Consider the following 13,766-nt stretch of genomic DNA (forward strand, 5'->3'; position numbering starts at 1 on the left):
TTGTGGACTTTAAGGTTGTATTTGTTTATTAAATGTGCAGGGATCTCCAACTGTTACTTTAAATATCTGCAGCATTCGTGAAATGTGACTAACAAGCGAAACAGTTTCAGCCCAAATATCAGTTAAATGACATTTTACTGGATTTTAATTTGCTTAAAATAGGATGTCCTAAAAGTCTGAGGCAAAACAAGCGCGCTGGACCGAGTTTATCAATAATTCACAACACACTCATATCGGCACTCTGCTCACCCCAATCCTCCAAGTGGGTCACAAATAGGATTTATCTGTTTACTTAAAACAAGCAGCGCGATTCATCCGTGTAAATATGACATGTAAACAAGAAGGACGCAACATTGCAGGTAAGACTTCAGTTAATCTTTAATAGAAAACAAATGTACGTACACCTGTTGGTCACATTTATTTTGTAGGACTACCTTTGTCTGAAGAGAACTAAAACCACAAAAACAAGTATCAAAAACAACAAAAAAAGAGACAAACATATAAACAAACATATCAACGGTCACCACATGACAGTGCAGGTAAATTCAAGTGTGTTCAGTCAGTAGTAAATACTTGGTTTGCTCCTGAAAATACATGAAAAGTGCTGCTAAGGACTTATAAACGGCCTCATTCAAAAACAAAGGTACTCATATATCTGATAGCATTTGATAGTGAAACGTAGGATTAGGATTTTCATCCTTTTGGTGGGAGAAAGTTACTGTACCACTCCAAACGAAGGGATTTGTGCATCTACCTGAGAAATAGTATTTCTTCTTGATGCCTTATGTAATAATTATTCTGATCAATCCAGACTAATTGGTAATTTTCTATGTGGAGAAATGAAGTCCACAAATAATACTGACAAAAAAAAAACACAAAAAAAAAAACAAATGCCATGGATAAAAATTATTTTCATGTCACCATGTTGATGGTTTAAACAGATCTATAACATTTCTGGGGAAACAACTTGAAACGAGCCTAATCTGTCTGACACATCTTAATCTGCTTTGCTGTGATGACACAACCTGAGCAGCAGCATTGACATGTTGACATTCTGGATTAGTGTGTTTTCCGGTCAGCACTGCTGATAGCAGGACGGACTTTAACCTGTGCAAAGTGACCGTTAGACCGCGACCTTTTTGAAAGAGCGCCGCCTTGAAAAGGAGCAGAACATGAGTCTAACGACCAGACTTCACTAACGCTTTCTCAACAAATGTACGTAATGCAGTTGCAGGAATGTTCTTCTTCTGGACCGAAGCCTAACATGTAAAACTAGAGTGCAGTCCCTATCTGTGGGTATTGTGCTACTTTTTACAATAAAAGTTCACAACTAGCACTGGAACCAGCTCCGTGGAAAAGGATTACATTTCCTGTCCACCTTTATTGTAAAAAAAAAAAAAAAAAAAAAGTCATTCTAAAATGAGATGAAATCTTCCTGGATGATGAAAATCTTTCCACATGTGACCTTGCTGACGCAAAACTGAGGGATTATTTTATGCGCTCTCAAAGGCACCAGGCTTCACCTGTTCAAAGCTTTGGGTCCCACGTCCAAGGATCAGGGCCCTCTGCGATCGGTCGTCACGGTTCCCTATACTGATCCAAACTCGGCCATCCAGGCTTCGTACTTTTCCAGGTCTGCAGCGGAGACGGACTTCGAAATCTTCTTGAGCGTCAGGGTGAAGTCCTCCATGGTCACAGGCATCTGCAGCTCGTCTTTGGAGAGCGCCCGGATCTCCTCGGGGCTCAGGCCTTGGATCCGGCGGCGCATGGCCATCATAGACGCATCCCTGATGCACACAAGCAGCAGAGTACCACATGGTCACTTCTCCTGTTTGGAATATCTGGAGAGTATTCAAGTACTACAGGCCGGGTGTGACAATGTCACTTTGAACACACGCGGGAAAACATTGCCATATCTCTTTCCACAGACTCTATCGCGTAGATAATATTATGATAAAATAGGGTCAAAGGGCAGGTTGGATTGTAGATAAAAACAGTCGTTAATAACTGACCCAAGCATAAAAACATTTCTAGGTGTTTGTAAGTCACAAATAAAAGACCATCAGAGTGTGAATGTATGTGATACTGCCTTTTTTAATTGACTCAACTTTAATCCTGTAGCACTTTAAAAATAACCATAGCTGAAAATAAATGACCATAAAAACACAAAAAATGCAAACAACCGCATGATGCTTCGATTCTACTCTGAGCAAAACGAAGTGTCTCCGTACTGAGCTTCAGGAACAGGATTTTTTTTTTTTTTATAAATCCAAGCATTTTTTTTTTTTTAAATCACTAATGACACTATCTTGTGTAGACCTACTGCAGGGACACTGTGTGATCACACTTCGTCTGGTGCATTTTTTTAAATTTAGTATTTCATCAATGTCTTCCAGGATCCAGCGAGAGTAAAATTGCACCATCAGTAATTGCATAAAGGATGAAGAAACGTTCCCTGAAGCTACATGGACTCCTGGAAACGTCACAGGAGGAAGTCTGACTTGAGATGACAACATTATTTGGAGCCAGCCTCTAAATAGCCGAGCAGTTTTGCTGGATTCACGCATCTGAATTTCTCGGAAGTTTAAATCAAACCTGTCAGAAAGACTCTGTCAACCACTGACTCGACAATCTGTCTGGTGATTTATTTTTTTTACACCGACCTGCACACGTTCGTGATGTCTGCCCCCGAGTAGCCTTCGATCTTCTCTGCAATGAGATCCAGGTCCACATCCGCAGCCACCTCCACCTCTCTCAGGTTGATCTTCAGAAGCTCCACGCGGCCAACAGCTACACAAAACCACACAGATTAACTGCAACATCACGGAACATCGAACACTTCACAATCCATATCAATATGTCTTACAGTATATTACATTCTCCCAGCTAAGAGTGGAGCCAGACAAGTATTATTATTGTTTTACCTGTAGGCAGGGGGATGTAGATGCGCTTCTCCAGCCGCCGCCTCAGCGCTTCATCGATGTCCCAGGGGAAGTTTGTGGCAGCGAGGACCATCACCATCTTAGAGGGGTCGTCGTTCTCAAGAGCTCCGCCCACACCTGATCACACAACACTCAACTTGAAACCGCGACAATTCAACCAAAAAGCACGTTACTGTGCAACCGATGCGGCGTCCAGTATTTTATCTTAAGTTTCCACATCGTTTACGTTGCTGCACCTTTTTTTAACCAGAGTGTGAGAATGAAGACATAAGATCGTGGGTTGGTGATACTGAAACATCGAAGAGCATTTAGCAACTTTGTGAGAATTCAGGTGAAGAGAGAGAACTAATATTTACATACCGGTAATGCATAAAAAGGGGAATTTCTCCATAGCTGATGGTTGTATTGCAGCACGGATATTCTATTATTTCAGCTCATTAAAAAAAAAAAAAAAAGTTAAATTATCGTTAAATTGCTTTCCACAGACGTGTTCACACAAATGCAACTCTAGACTGCTGGGAATCAATTGATTGGAACGGAAACTGTGGTTTCCAAACCTGAAATGTTGAAATTTCCACAGTTTGTCTTAGAGGCTGCTGATCACCCCCAAACCAAACGAAGTACGTACACATAACCAAAATGTTCATTCTTCCAAAGTATGATCCACCAGAAAATCTAGACTCTTCTTTTCATCAAACATTTGTTAGCAGAAATTCATCAACATTTGACGACTTTTACGCTCTTATTTTCCAGAAATCCATCCCCTAGCAACGCCCGCATGGCGTCAACTTCCCGTCCTGTAGATTTACTAACCATCCATCTGAATCAGAAGTTCAGATTTCACCCTGCGACTGGCTTCGTGCTCATCAGATGTTCCTCTCCTGCCACAGATGGAGTCGATCTCGTCGATAAAGATGGTTGTGGGGGCGTAAAATCGAGCCTAAGAGAACAACGAAGGAAGTGATTTCTGGTACAAAGTGCGAAATGGTAAGATCACTTTGTGGTAACATACACAAATACACTGGCTGGCCCAAAAAAAAGTCACCACCTGGATTTAACTCAGCAAATAGGTACAAGCCTCCTATCGGGTAATTACTGCATGGGCAATTATCTTTCAGCTGGCAACAAGTTATTTAACCCCTAACTTCCCATTTCTTAAACAACCATGGTGAAGGACACACCCTGTGGTTGTGGAAAAGGCATCTGTTTAAGAAAGGTTAAATCACTGGCGTGCATCAAGCAGAGAAAACATCTAAGGAGATTGCAGAAACGACTAAAACTGGGTTAAGAACTGTGCAACACATTATTAAAAACTGGAAGGATGGTGGGGAACCATCGTCTTTCAGGAAGAAACGTGGTCGAAAAAAATCATGAATGATCGTGATCGGCGATCACTTAAAGGTTTGGCCAAATCAAATCCAAGAAAAAAAAACAGTAGAACTCTGGAGTATGTTTAATATGTGAAAACAAGAGCATTTCCATTTTAGCACAATGTGAAGGGAACTCAAGGGATTGGGATTGAACAGCTGTGTCGCTGTAAGAAAACCACTAATCAGTAAAGCTAACCTGAAAAAAAGGCTTCAGTTTGCTCGGGAGCATAAAGATTGGACTCTGGAGGAAAGGAAGAAGGTCATGTGATCTGATGAGTCCAGATTGACCCTGTTCCAGTGTGATGGGGCATCGGGGGTAAGAAGAGAGGCAGGTGAAGAGATGCACCCATCATGTCTAGTCCTACTGTACCAGCCTGTGGGGGGCGGTGCTGCAGTTGCTCAGGTGGAGGTTCAGCAACATTATGAGGTCAGCTGATGACCTGAATGACCAGATTATTCCATCAATGGATTTTTCTGGCCACAGTGAATGGTGTTATCAAAGGTAAAGGCGGTCCACCGAAATATTAGAGTGTTTGACCTTTTTTTTTTGGTGGCGACTGTTTGTTTGGCCAGGCAGTGTATCTGAAAGATGACCGCTTGAAAATGATATAAACAATATTGCTGCTGTCAGCTTTTTAGGGAGAAAGATCATCCAGTTAAAAGAAAGGTGAACAGCCTGCAGTCTGAAGGACCAATAGATAAGACAGTTTTGTGGAATTTGTAAACAATATAGCCTTGAGGGAATCAGATGATAGTTTCTATCTGCTCTCAGTCACGTAAGCATTTATTCATTCCAACAGTAACAAAGTCCCTAAAACTGACGGCACCTAAGTGGAATCTTAGTCAAAAAACAAAACAAACTCAACAATAAAAACATGTCAACAATCATGATTTTGTGTGCAAAGTATATATTTTGTGGTACCTACCAACTGGCACACACACACACTCACCATTTCAAACAGCAGGCGGACAAGCTTCTCAGACTCGCCTCGGTATTTGGAGGAGAGAGTGGAGGAAGAAACGTTGAAGAAAGTAGTCCCGCATTCTGTGGCCACAGCTTTGGCTAACATGGTCTTCCCAGTCCCTGGAGGGCCCACCATTAACACGCCCTGAGACACAATGGGACAATGTAAAGTCTCCCTGTGATGATCTTCAGAACCAAAAAGATCAGCCAGACCTCATCTAAAGTCAGAAGATCCATCTGCCAACATCTCCAAAACTATTCAGTTGGGACGTTGTTTGAAAAGCCTTTCACATGCACATGGATTGTCAACGCCCACATTATCACTTTATTTTCTTGCTCTGCTTTTGTGTAACCAGTATTTACATTTTAAGTAATTATGCACAACATTAAACAAAACCCAGATCCAAATCTCCTCTGTAATGATGACAAATACCAGTTACTCTGATGTCCAACGTTTCGTTTTCCTGGCTTTTGTCTTTACCTTATGGAGATTACATGAACCACAAAAGAAGTGTGAGCCACAATAATTTATTACGAAACCCGAGAAACGCTCAATACTTCAGAATCCATTTATGTTAAAGTGTCCTAAAATCCCTGTGGGACGGATCAGACAGATTTTCCATATAAAGCACGGACACAGACGGGGAGGTTCAGAGTCTCAGCAGGTGGGAGGGGACGGACACCCGCGGAGAGCGCACCAAAACACCCGGAAATCCTCCACGGGAAGCCAGACGGATCTAAACCACTAACAAAATAAATGCCAGTTAATCTTAAAGGTCATTTCTCTTTTGCCGTATTTACCTAACCCTTATATCTCCATCCTTCTGCTGCTGACAGGAGTTGGGCATCTTACGTCTCATTACTAAAAGTCCTAGATTGTTAATGAGATCTCTAAAACTACTAGAAAGCAGACAAACAGAGCTTTTGCACAGTTCCACTCCAGGGTTTCCTCTGCTTGGCCATCCGATAACATGAAGATTCACCAGCGCCTCACACATAAGAAACACGAGCTTCAGTACTGAAGAACTTCCAGGTATTAAAGTTAAATTTATCTTGAGCAAATCGATTGAAGTACAGTTTCGACTGCATTCTACAGCCATGAAATCTTAAAGAAATGCAGGCGTCCTACTCATATAAGAGGGCTAAAGTGGAGTATGTGCATGCATATACCAGAAAAATGAAAAGCACTGTTCTGCAGTGAAAAAAAACAACAAACAAACATTGATTATTGACCCTCACATGGCGGCCCTGCGGCAGAAAGCCTCACATGGTGACATTTAACACAAGCAGACACAAGAGAAATATTCCCGAGTGGCCATACAGAGGCATAAAACAGTGAAAGCTGTAGATGTGTGTGCAGCAGTGTCAGGGGTCGCACTGAAAACTGGCTGCACTGTACAAGTAAACACAGCAGTGACCCACACACCTACTTGCACAGGTGTAAGCTGTTCATTACTTCTTGTAAGAAGAAATGATGCGTGAGTCAGAGTCGATATTTAGTTTTTCCAGATGACCGTTGTCTTGGAAACTGAGAAAAGCTGCTTTCGTCTGCATCTAACCAGCAGAGCTCACAAATGTAAATGCAGGATGTTTACAGCTTCTGCGTACAGTGGACCATCACAAATCAGCATTGACGAGATTGTCCCGGCGGAAATGACACTGATCTGAGCCGCAGTGCAAAACCTGAAGAACTTAGCTTGACCTGCATCCATGGGCGGCGTGAGAAAGCACAATAAACAGGTGAAAGAGGCCAGCGGAGCATCATGCACACGAGCAATTAGTGCTTAAAAACACAAAGTTACAGCAGATCTTTCTACATCCGTATCCATGCTGATCTTACGCGTGACTATATCTGCATGGCTGTGCTGCACTTCTAGACATTAGGTCTGCACTGTTTCTGCTGGAGGCACTGCTGCGTCAGCTGGTTTGTTGATTGCCGTCATATTTAGTGAGGAGGCTTGTGGAGAGCACTACTTGGACAATAAGGGGCACAACAAGATTCACAAAGAAATTATCTGGAATTCGTTGTCAGCTTTAGAGAGCACAAAAGAATAGAATAAATATACACGTCGACGTCCAGAAAGAACACGGTAGCAATCACGCGTGTGGGTGTAGGTGCCGTACCTTCCATGGGCGACGTATGCCTTTAAAAAAGTCAGGCATCCACATGGGCAACACCACTGCTTCCCTCAAAAGCTTCTTTGCATCTTCCAGATCAGCAATGTCTTCCCTGCAGAGCAGCAGATCAGTCAGCCAGCAGGGCGAGGAGCATGTCCCACTATAGACAAACACTGTGCAATAATTGGAGAGTGCTAGTATACCAGTGTACGTTGGGGTTACGAGACACAATATCTCTCTCCAATGAGTCCACTAAGTCACTGTCATGTCCGGTGCCATCAAACTTCTTCTGCTCGACATCAGCATCTCCACCTTTCTTTCCCTGCAGAAGAAATTATTATATATGTTTTTGAAACTTTACAAAAAACAAAAATTATTTACTTGACCATTAATTCACTGGTGCGATCTGACCTTGTCGTCTTTCGACTTTGCGCCTCTGGATTCTTTGTATCCCGGTCGCTCTGATTTAGGGTTGGGCGGACCGCGGCCCCCCGGCCCTGCCCCTCGATGCTGCAGGCCAGGGGAGTCCTTCCTCTGCTGCTTCACTGCACTGTTAGGCCTCTTCAGCGCAACGGGATTTCTATGGTGAGATACCCACAGGGATGAAGCCATACAAAAATAATAACCTGAGGACACACCTGCCTACAGAGACATCAAAGATAATTGCCAATGGGAAACCGATGGTGACGCCAAGTGTGCCAAATGTTCCCGTAAAGTAGCAGCAATTTACCACCAGTAAAAAAAAAAAAACCATGGTGAGCCACATTGTGCACATAGAGATGAAACAGATTGTGCAAAACACGTCTCTTTGCTCTTCAAAGAGCTTTCATAAAAAGGCGTTTTGTTCCACAGACTTTTTGCGGTTCATTGTTATCAGTTCAGCCAAAAGTGACACTAACAAAGCAAAAAATGAAAAAATAAAAAATCTGAATCACAGTTGGCCACTGAGAAGGTGTTTGAAATCCACACAGACTGATAACAAAATACCCACAAGCTGTCATCCTGCTCCCAGGTCTTTAATCCCACATGAAATGAAAGTGGGGACAGGACGGCAGTGGGCAGGTATTTTTCTGTTCTCAGTCTTTGAGCTTCATTATATGAAATGGTTGGATCTACTAAGTAGAGGCGCCAAGGAAAATGTTGACAACATCACTTTTTTTTTTTAAGGGTTGTGGAACTTGTATAAAGACGAAGCTTTGTCCATCTTCAGGTTTCAAATTCTACACATGCCTGTGTTCTGCAGGGATGGGGGGAGGCCAAACCGCTGGATCTCCAATTTGCTCCTCTGGCTGAGGGGCAAGGATGTCCACCGGCTTCTCCGACTTAAAGTTCTCCAGTGTTGTCACAATGCCTTTAACTTGTTCGCACTCCTCCGTCAGCTTCTGCCTCACCTGGTTACAAGCAGAAGAAGAGTGAGTCCAGTGGTCGCGCCACTAAAGACACTCATTTTAGTTCAGGGGCGACATAGACGACACATTTGATCTCAAATGGGCTGAACCTGCAAAAAAAGTGGTAAACTTATGAGTTCTTAGTATACTCCTGAAACGTTTAATACAAAATAAATATGTTGACAGTATTACATGTCATCATTGTAAAAAAAATTAATTCAGAATGAAACATTTAAAACAAGATATGAATAGGTAAAAATCTATTCAAGTTAAGGAGCCATGGAGTCACGTCACGGGTTCCCCATCCACAGCTGTCATTTTTCATTTAGTCTCGTGAAAATGAACTGCCCACATTTGGTTTTGCATATTTGGCTCATTTACACATTGAATTGATAAGAAATCTACAAGAATTGTGGTATCCCATTAATCTAAAGACAGAATAATAATAAGGATTGTCTTGAGTACTTAATTTGAAGTCCATGGGGGGGTTGAGGGCCCTACTTTGTGGAGTTTGCCTTTTTCTTTTTCCCTGGGTGTGGCAGCTTTCCACCAGATTCCTCCACGCAGTCTAAAAAACATGCCTCCGAGGTTAACTGGTGCTTCTAAATGAAAGCGAGTGTTCACACTGCCTTCATCAGTCTGCAAACCTGCAGTAGAATAAAATGAAGTTGAGCCTGAAGCAATGTTTTTTCTGCTCATTTCAAAACACTGCAAATGTCAGAAAGTCAATAAACTCAGACTCTATTGATTTCCCTTAATCTATAGCATCAAATCAAAGCTCAACTTTTAAGTGTGTAGGACCAGCACATCCAGGTGGGTGTGAATACTCACTTGCTGCCACCTGACTTTAAGTGCAGGGTCTCGGAGGGTCTGGCAGTACTTGTGGATCTGTTGAATGACCCCCTGGTAGTACACAATGGAGGAGTCATAGTTCCCAAGCAGGGCGTACTCACGACCCTTCTTGGCGTTATCATATATCTCAGCCAGATTCATGCTGAATAGCAGCTATATGTTGAAGAAGGGGACACAAGAAGCACAATCAAAGTCAAGGAAACACACGGCCACAAGGCAAAATAAGGACAAAACAAACAGCACTGATATTCAAATTAATAGACAATCTAGTGCAATCATGTTTACATAACTGATCCCAGTCATTATAAATTATTATTAAAGAGTGGTGCAAATCCTTGCATGAAAACTTATAATGGTTGTTGTTTTTTCTTCTTTTTTTTTAATCTATCTGGAGCGTTAATGAGCGCAGACGGTTCAGCTGACAGCTAAAAACGTCCCAGCCCCAGAGACGAGCCTCTCCTCCAGCCCACACCCTGCAGCCTCCCCCGACATTAGCTCCCCGGCTAGCCCGCCGCTCAAAGGCCGGGCAGCAAACAAATAAATAAACGACACTTTAATCCTCGGCAGCGTGCGCGGGACAGTGCGTTCGGACAAAAACAACCAACCCGTGAACCGAATCACATTTTAACTGCAATTTCAGCAGCGGAGTGAATGTCCCTACCCGCATGAAAAGGCGACCGTTTGAGAGGTTTCGTTGGTGAATCAGCGGTCGGGTATTGAGGAAAGTGTTACCATGGCCGCGGACAGACGCCGCGTGAGGAATACAGACGACCCGGTTACCGTGCTGCCTCCATGGACTCGATACAAGCTGGGAAATATCAAAACAAACGTTTTCTATAGAGATTTTCCACCAAGACAGCAGCTCAAACGTGTGTATTATTCCAAATTGGTAACCTCTACCATGTGGAAACAAGTTTATTATTTCAAAATGAAGATTATAAATCACGTTATTAGCGATATAAGTGCTTTGAAGTGACCCTGTATATTTTACGAGTCTTTAAACGCACCATCAGAATGCATGCTCTTACACGTATTGACCACTGGGGGTCGCTAAAAGGCGGTCACACAGTAAAATCAAACAGAAGTAAGTGGAGGCATTTAACCCTCAACAAATAAAGAAACTAATTTCAATAAATTTCATATAATTAAAAAATGAACTATTGAATTAATAATTCATCTGTTTACAGCAGGGGTGCCAAATACATTTTAATTCAGGAGCCACATACAGCCCCATTTCATCTGGAGTAGGCTGGATCAGTGAAATAATGTCATAATAACATTTAAATTTAACACTCATGCTGTGTTTGTTTCATGTCAAACTTTTTTGTGTTCCTGGTCAAAAATGACTGATCCATTTAAACTCATCATAAAAACTACAATATTACATATATTATCACTACTTGTTGTGTTAGATCTTTCTATCAACTTCAGTTATTGTGAACATTACAAGTTTTGACTTTCTATTTGTTATTTATGGCCTGTATACCTCACTGATCTGAGCGCATACATCTTGAATTCCAGTTCTAAAAAGCATAATTTCTGGATTATTTTGGCTATAAAAATAATCAGATGAAACATAGTATATTATATTGTTTATCACAGATTACTTAGAGCCAAAAGTTACCAACAACATCTGTTTTGAAAGCATTTCTTTTTTTTATACAGTCACATAAAAACACTAGTCATGTTCCCGGTCAAAAGTGACCGGAATATTTTATTTGTGTACAAAGGAAATTATCCCAAAACAATTTCACAATGTTACAAGATCAATGTCTTCATACATTAAAGAACAACTAACAAGAACAATAAAATGATAATATTCATCCCTCTGTCAGATGTGTTTTTTGCCTGATAACAGAAAAATAACTGAAAACTGTTAAAAATCAGGCTTCTAACCTGGGAGTGGGTTGACTCAAACTTCTCATGCACATTTTGGACAATATGTGCAGGTTGTTGGATGTGCCTTGCACACATATGCGTTGCACTTCTGGCACGTTATGTTTGTTTTTGCACCTCTTGGTGCACACAGACTGCACCTTTTCCTTTTGTCACCTCTCTCTCTTGCAGCGGGTGATCTTGCTTCTCCGCCTTGTATCTCTCTCATCAATCCTGCAGAGGCTGGCGTTCGGGGAAGGTGTTGGCGTCGTTGAATGCAGGGCGCCAGCATGGCTTTCCCCAACTCTTCCAGGAATAGCCTCCTCTTGAAACATTTCCCCTGCTTCCATCTTGGATTCACCTCCATCCACAGCACGAATGCATTGTACGCTGACACATCTAACATGATGAAAAACACCACCATGTGCCGACGTGCTGTCTTGGCATATTTTGTAGGTCCTGGGGTCGTCCTGATGACATTTTCAGCTGAAACTCTATCTTGATTCTCAGGTAGGGATGAAGACCAGGATAAATTCCCATTCTTTGATTCGAATGTGATAGCAGCCTCGGCATGGCCATCCTCTTCATCACTGGATTCCTCCCCATCAGGTAATTCTTGGTCTGGATTATATTCTGTGTTGTCTTCATATTCTGACACTTCCTCCTCGAATCCATCCTCAGTTTCCTGGCCTCTCTCTTCCTCACCGATGCGGTGATCACATATGTAATCAATAGCCTCACTTACGATATATGGACGTGCCATGCTGCTGCGACACAATGAACTGTGAGGAAGGCCTCAAAAAAGCATTTATATAGGCGGCCAAAGCTGCGAGAAAAGTTCAATATTATTGAAACAATGTTTGGAACTTTCTGAGAACAGGTGATGTTCCCACGGGAGAGAGACTCTAACTGGGCTAAGGTTCCCATGGTGGTAGCCTGGGAACCAAGGTGTGTGTGTGTTGTTTGTGTGTGTGTGTGTGTGTGTGTGTGTGTGTGTGTGTGTGTGTGTGTGTCCATATGACAAATGAGAATGTACCTGAGATCCGTTTTTCTCCACTAATTGGAGTCTCCCCCATTCATTTCTAATGACTGGTCATTTTTGACCGGGAACACCAAGAGTGTACAAAAGTTGAATAAAATACACAAAATTGTATGCAAATAAATACTATTTATGTTGTATGTTAAAATCCTCTTTGTGGACAAAGTCATGGACTCTTAGGTCAGTCTGATCAATTTAAGTACTTTTTTCAGACATAAAACTTTTAAATCGGTCAGATTTGACCGGAACACAACATAAAGGTTAAACTTTAAAGTTTTTTTTGTTGTGGTGCAGAGTACAGTATATGTCATGAAAACATTAATATTTTTGCAAAACCAACTGAAAATTACAACAATCGCAACAATTTTAATGACACCCTCTGGTGGAAAATACAGTAAACAGCGTTTCATTATGAACTGTTTACTGCATTTGTACAAACCCACCCTGACAGTAAGGCTTCGAGGCAAATGCCAGTTTGAATGTTCGCAATGAGGGAGTCAGCGTTCATGGCAGCATCACCTTTATCTCAGCTCAGATCTCGGTGTTATCTGACATCTGACAATCGGGCCGTGCTCCCGATGCTCGGAAAGAGGGAGATCGGGATTAAAATCGGCGGGATTATCCTGCAGTGTGTGCCGGCTTTTTAAGTTTTCTCAAATATATGAACCACTTTTGAGTTTTTGTGTTACAATTCCAAATGGTTGAGTTTTCTTAAATTTATTTTATAGCACCTAGGACATGGCTGGGGCTGCATTTTCAACTATTGCTTAGGATCCTCATCCCTTTAGTTTTATCTACATTTCAAACTATCCTTATTTCCCCCCACAATTTGTTTTAACTTTCCACTTAATGTCGATATCTAAAGACTCTTATACATTGTTCAGTGTTCATAACATCAAATCCAGACTCTGGGCCTTCCTGTGCCCAGTTTGCAGTTTCACCTGGTACTGCAGTACTTCTCCAAAAACATGTATTCCAGGTAAATCGGTGACTCGACACTGACCTGACATGTGAATGGGAGTATACGATTGTATGTCTTCTTGTGTTCACCCGTCCAGTGAGCCGTCCACGGTGTAATCTGACTCCACCCGTAGCCAGCAGGGATCGGCTCCATCAGAGTTATAAATCTGTACAGTAGATGAGGGGAAGTTTGTTTGTTGTGCTGTATGAACGTTGACTCATCTGCAGAGAACAATCATTTTAAAAACATGACCATAT

General features: G+C 42.0%; 1 protein-coding gene across 1 annotated transcript; it reads right to left on the reverse strand.

Annotated features, from left to right (window-relative positions):
* Positions 1 to 356: 356 nt before the first annotated feature.
* On the reverse strand, positions 357 to 10,411 carry katnal1 (katanin p60 subunit A-like 1). The gene is made up of 11 exons (XM_080477820.1): positions 10,296 to 10,411; positions 9,614 to 9,787; positions 8,625 to 8,785; positions 7,806 to 7,974; positions 7,598 to 7,716; positions 7,401 to 7,506; positions 5,263 to 5,421; positions 3,756 to 3,882; positions 2,925 to 3,059; positions 2,664 to 2,790; positions 357 to 1,787 (listed from the first exon to the last, which is right to left on the reverse strand). The coding sequence occupies exons 1-11, from the start codon at positions 10,299 to 10,301 to the stop codon at positions 1,589 to 1,591; spliced, it is 1,482 nt and encodes a 493-aa protein (XP_080333946.1). The 5' UTR covers positions 10,302 to 10,411; the 3' UTR covers positions 357 to 1,588.
* Between the last annotated feature and the right edge of the window lie 3,355 nt (positions 10,412 to 13,766).

The sequence above is a fragment of the Lipophrys pholis genome (genome assembly GCF_963383615.2).
Source record: "Lipophrys pholis genome assembly, chromosome: 13".
Lineage (NCBI taxonomy): Eukaryota > Metazoa > Chordata > Actinopteri > Blenniiformes > Blenniidae > Lipophrys > Lipophrys pholis.

Excerpts from the sequence above, each read along its gene's own strand:
- katnal1 (XM_080477820.1), bottom strand. Across the intron at positions 7,717-7,805 it reads CAAAGTCGAAAGACGACAAG|GGAAAGAAAGGTGGAGATGC; the intron begins GTCAGATCGCAC and ends TTTCTTCTGCAG. Across the intron at positions 3,883-5,262 it reads TCCGCCTGCTGTTTGAAATG|GCTCGATTTTACGCCCCCAC; the intron begins GTGAGTGTGTGT and ends TTGTTCTCTTAG.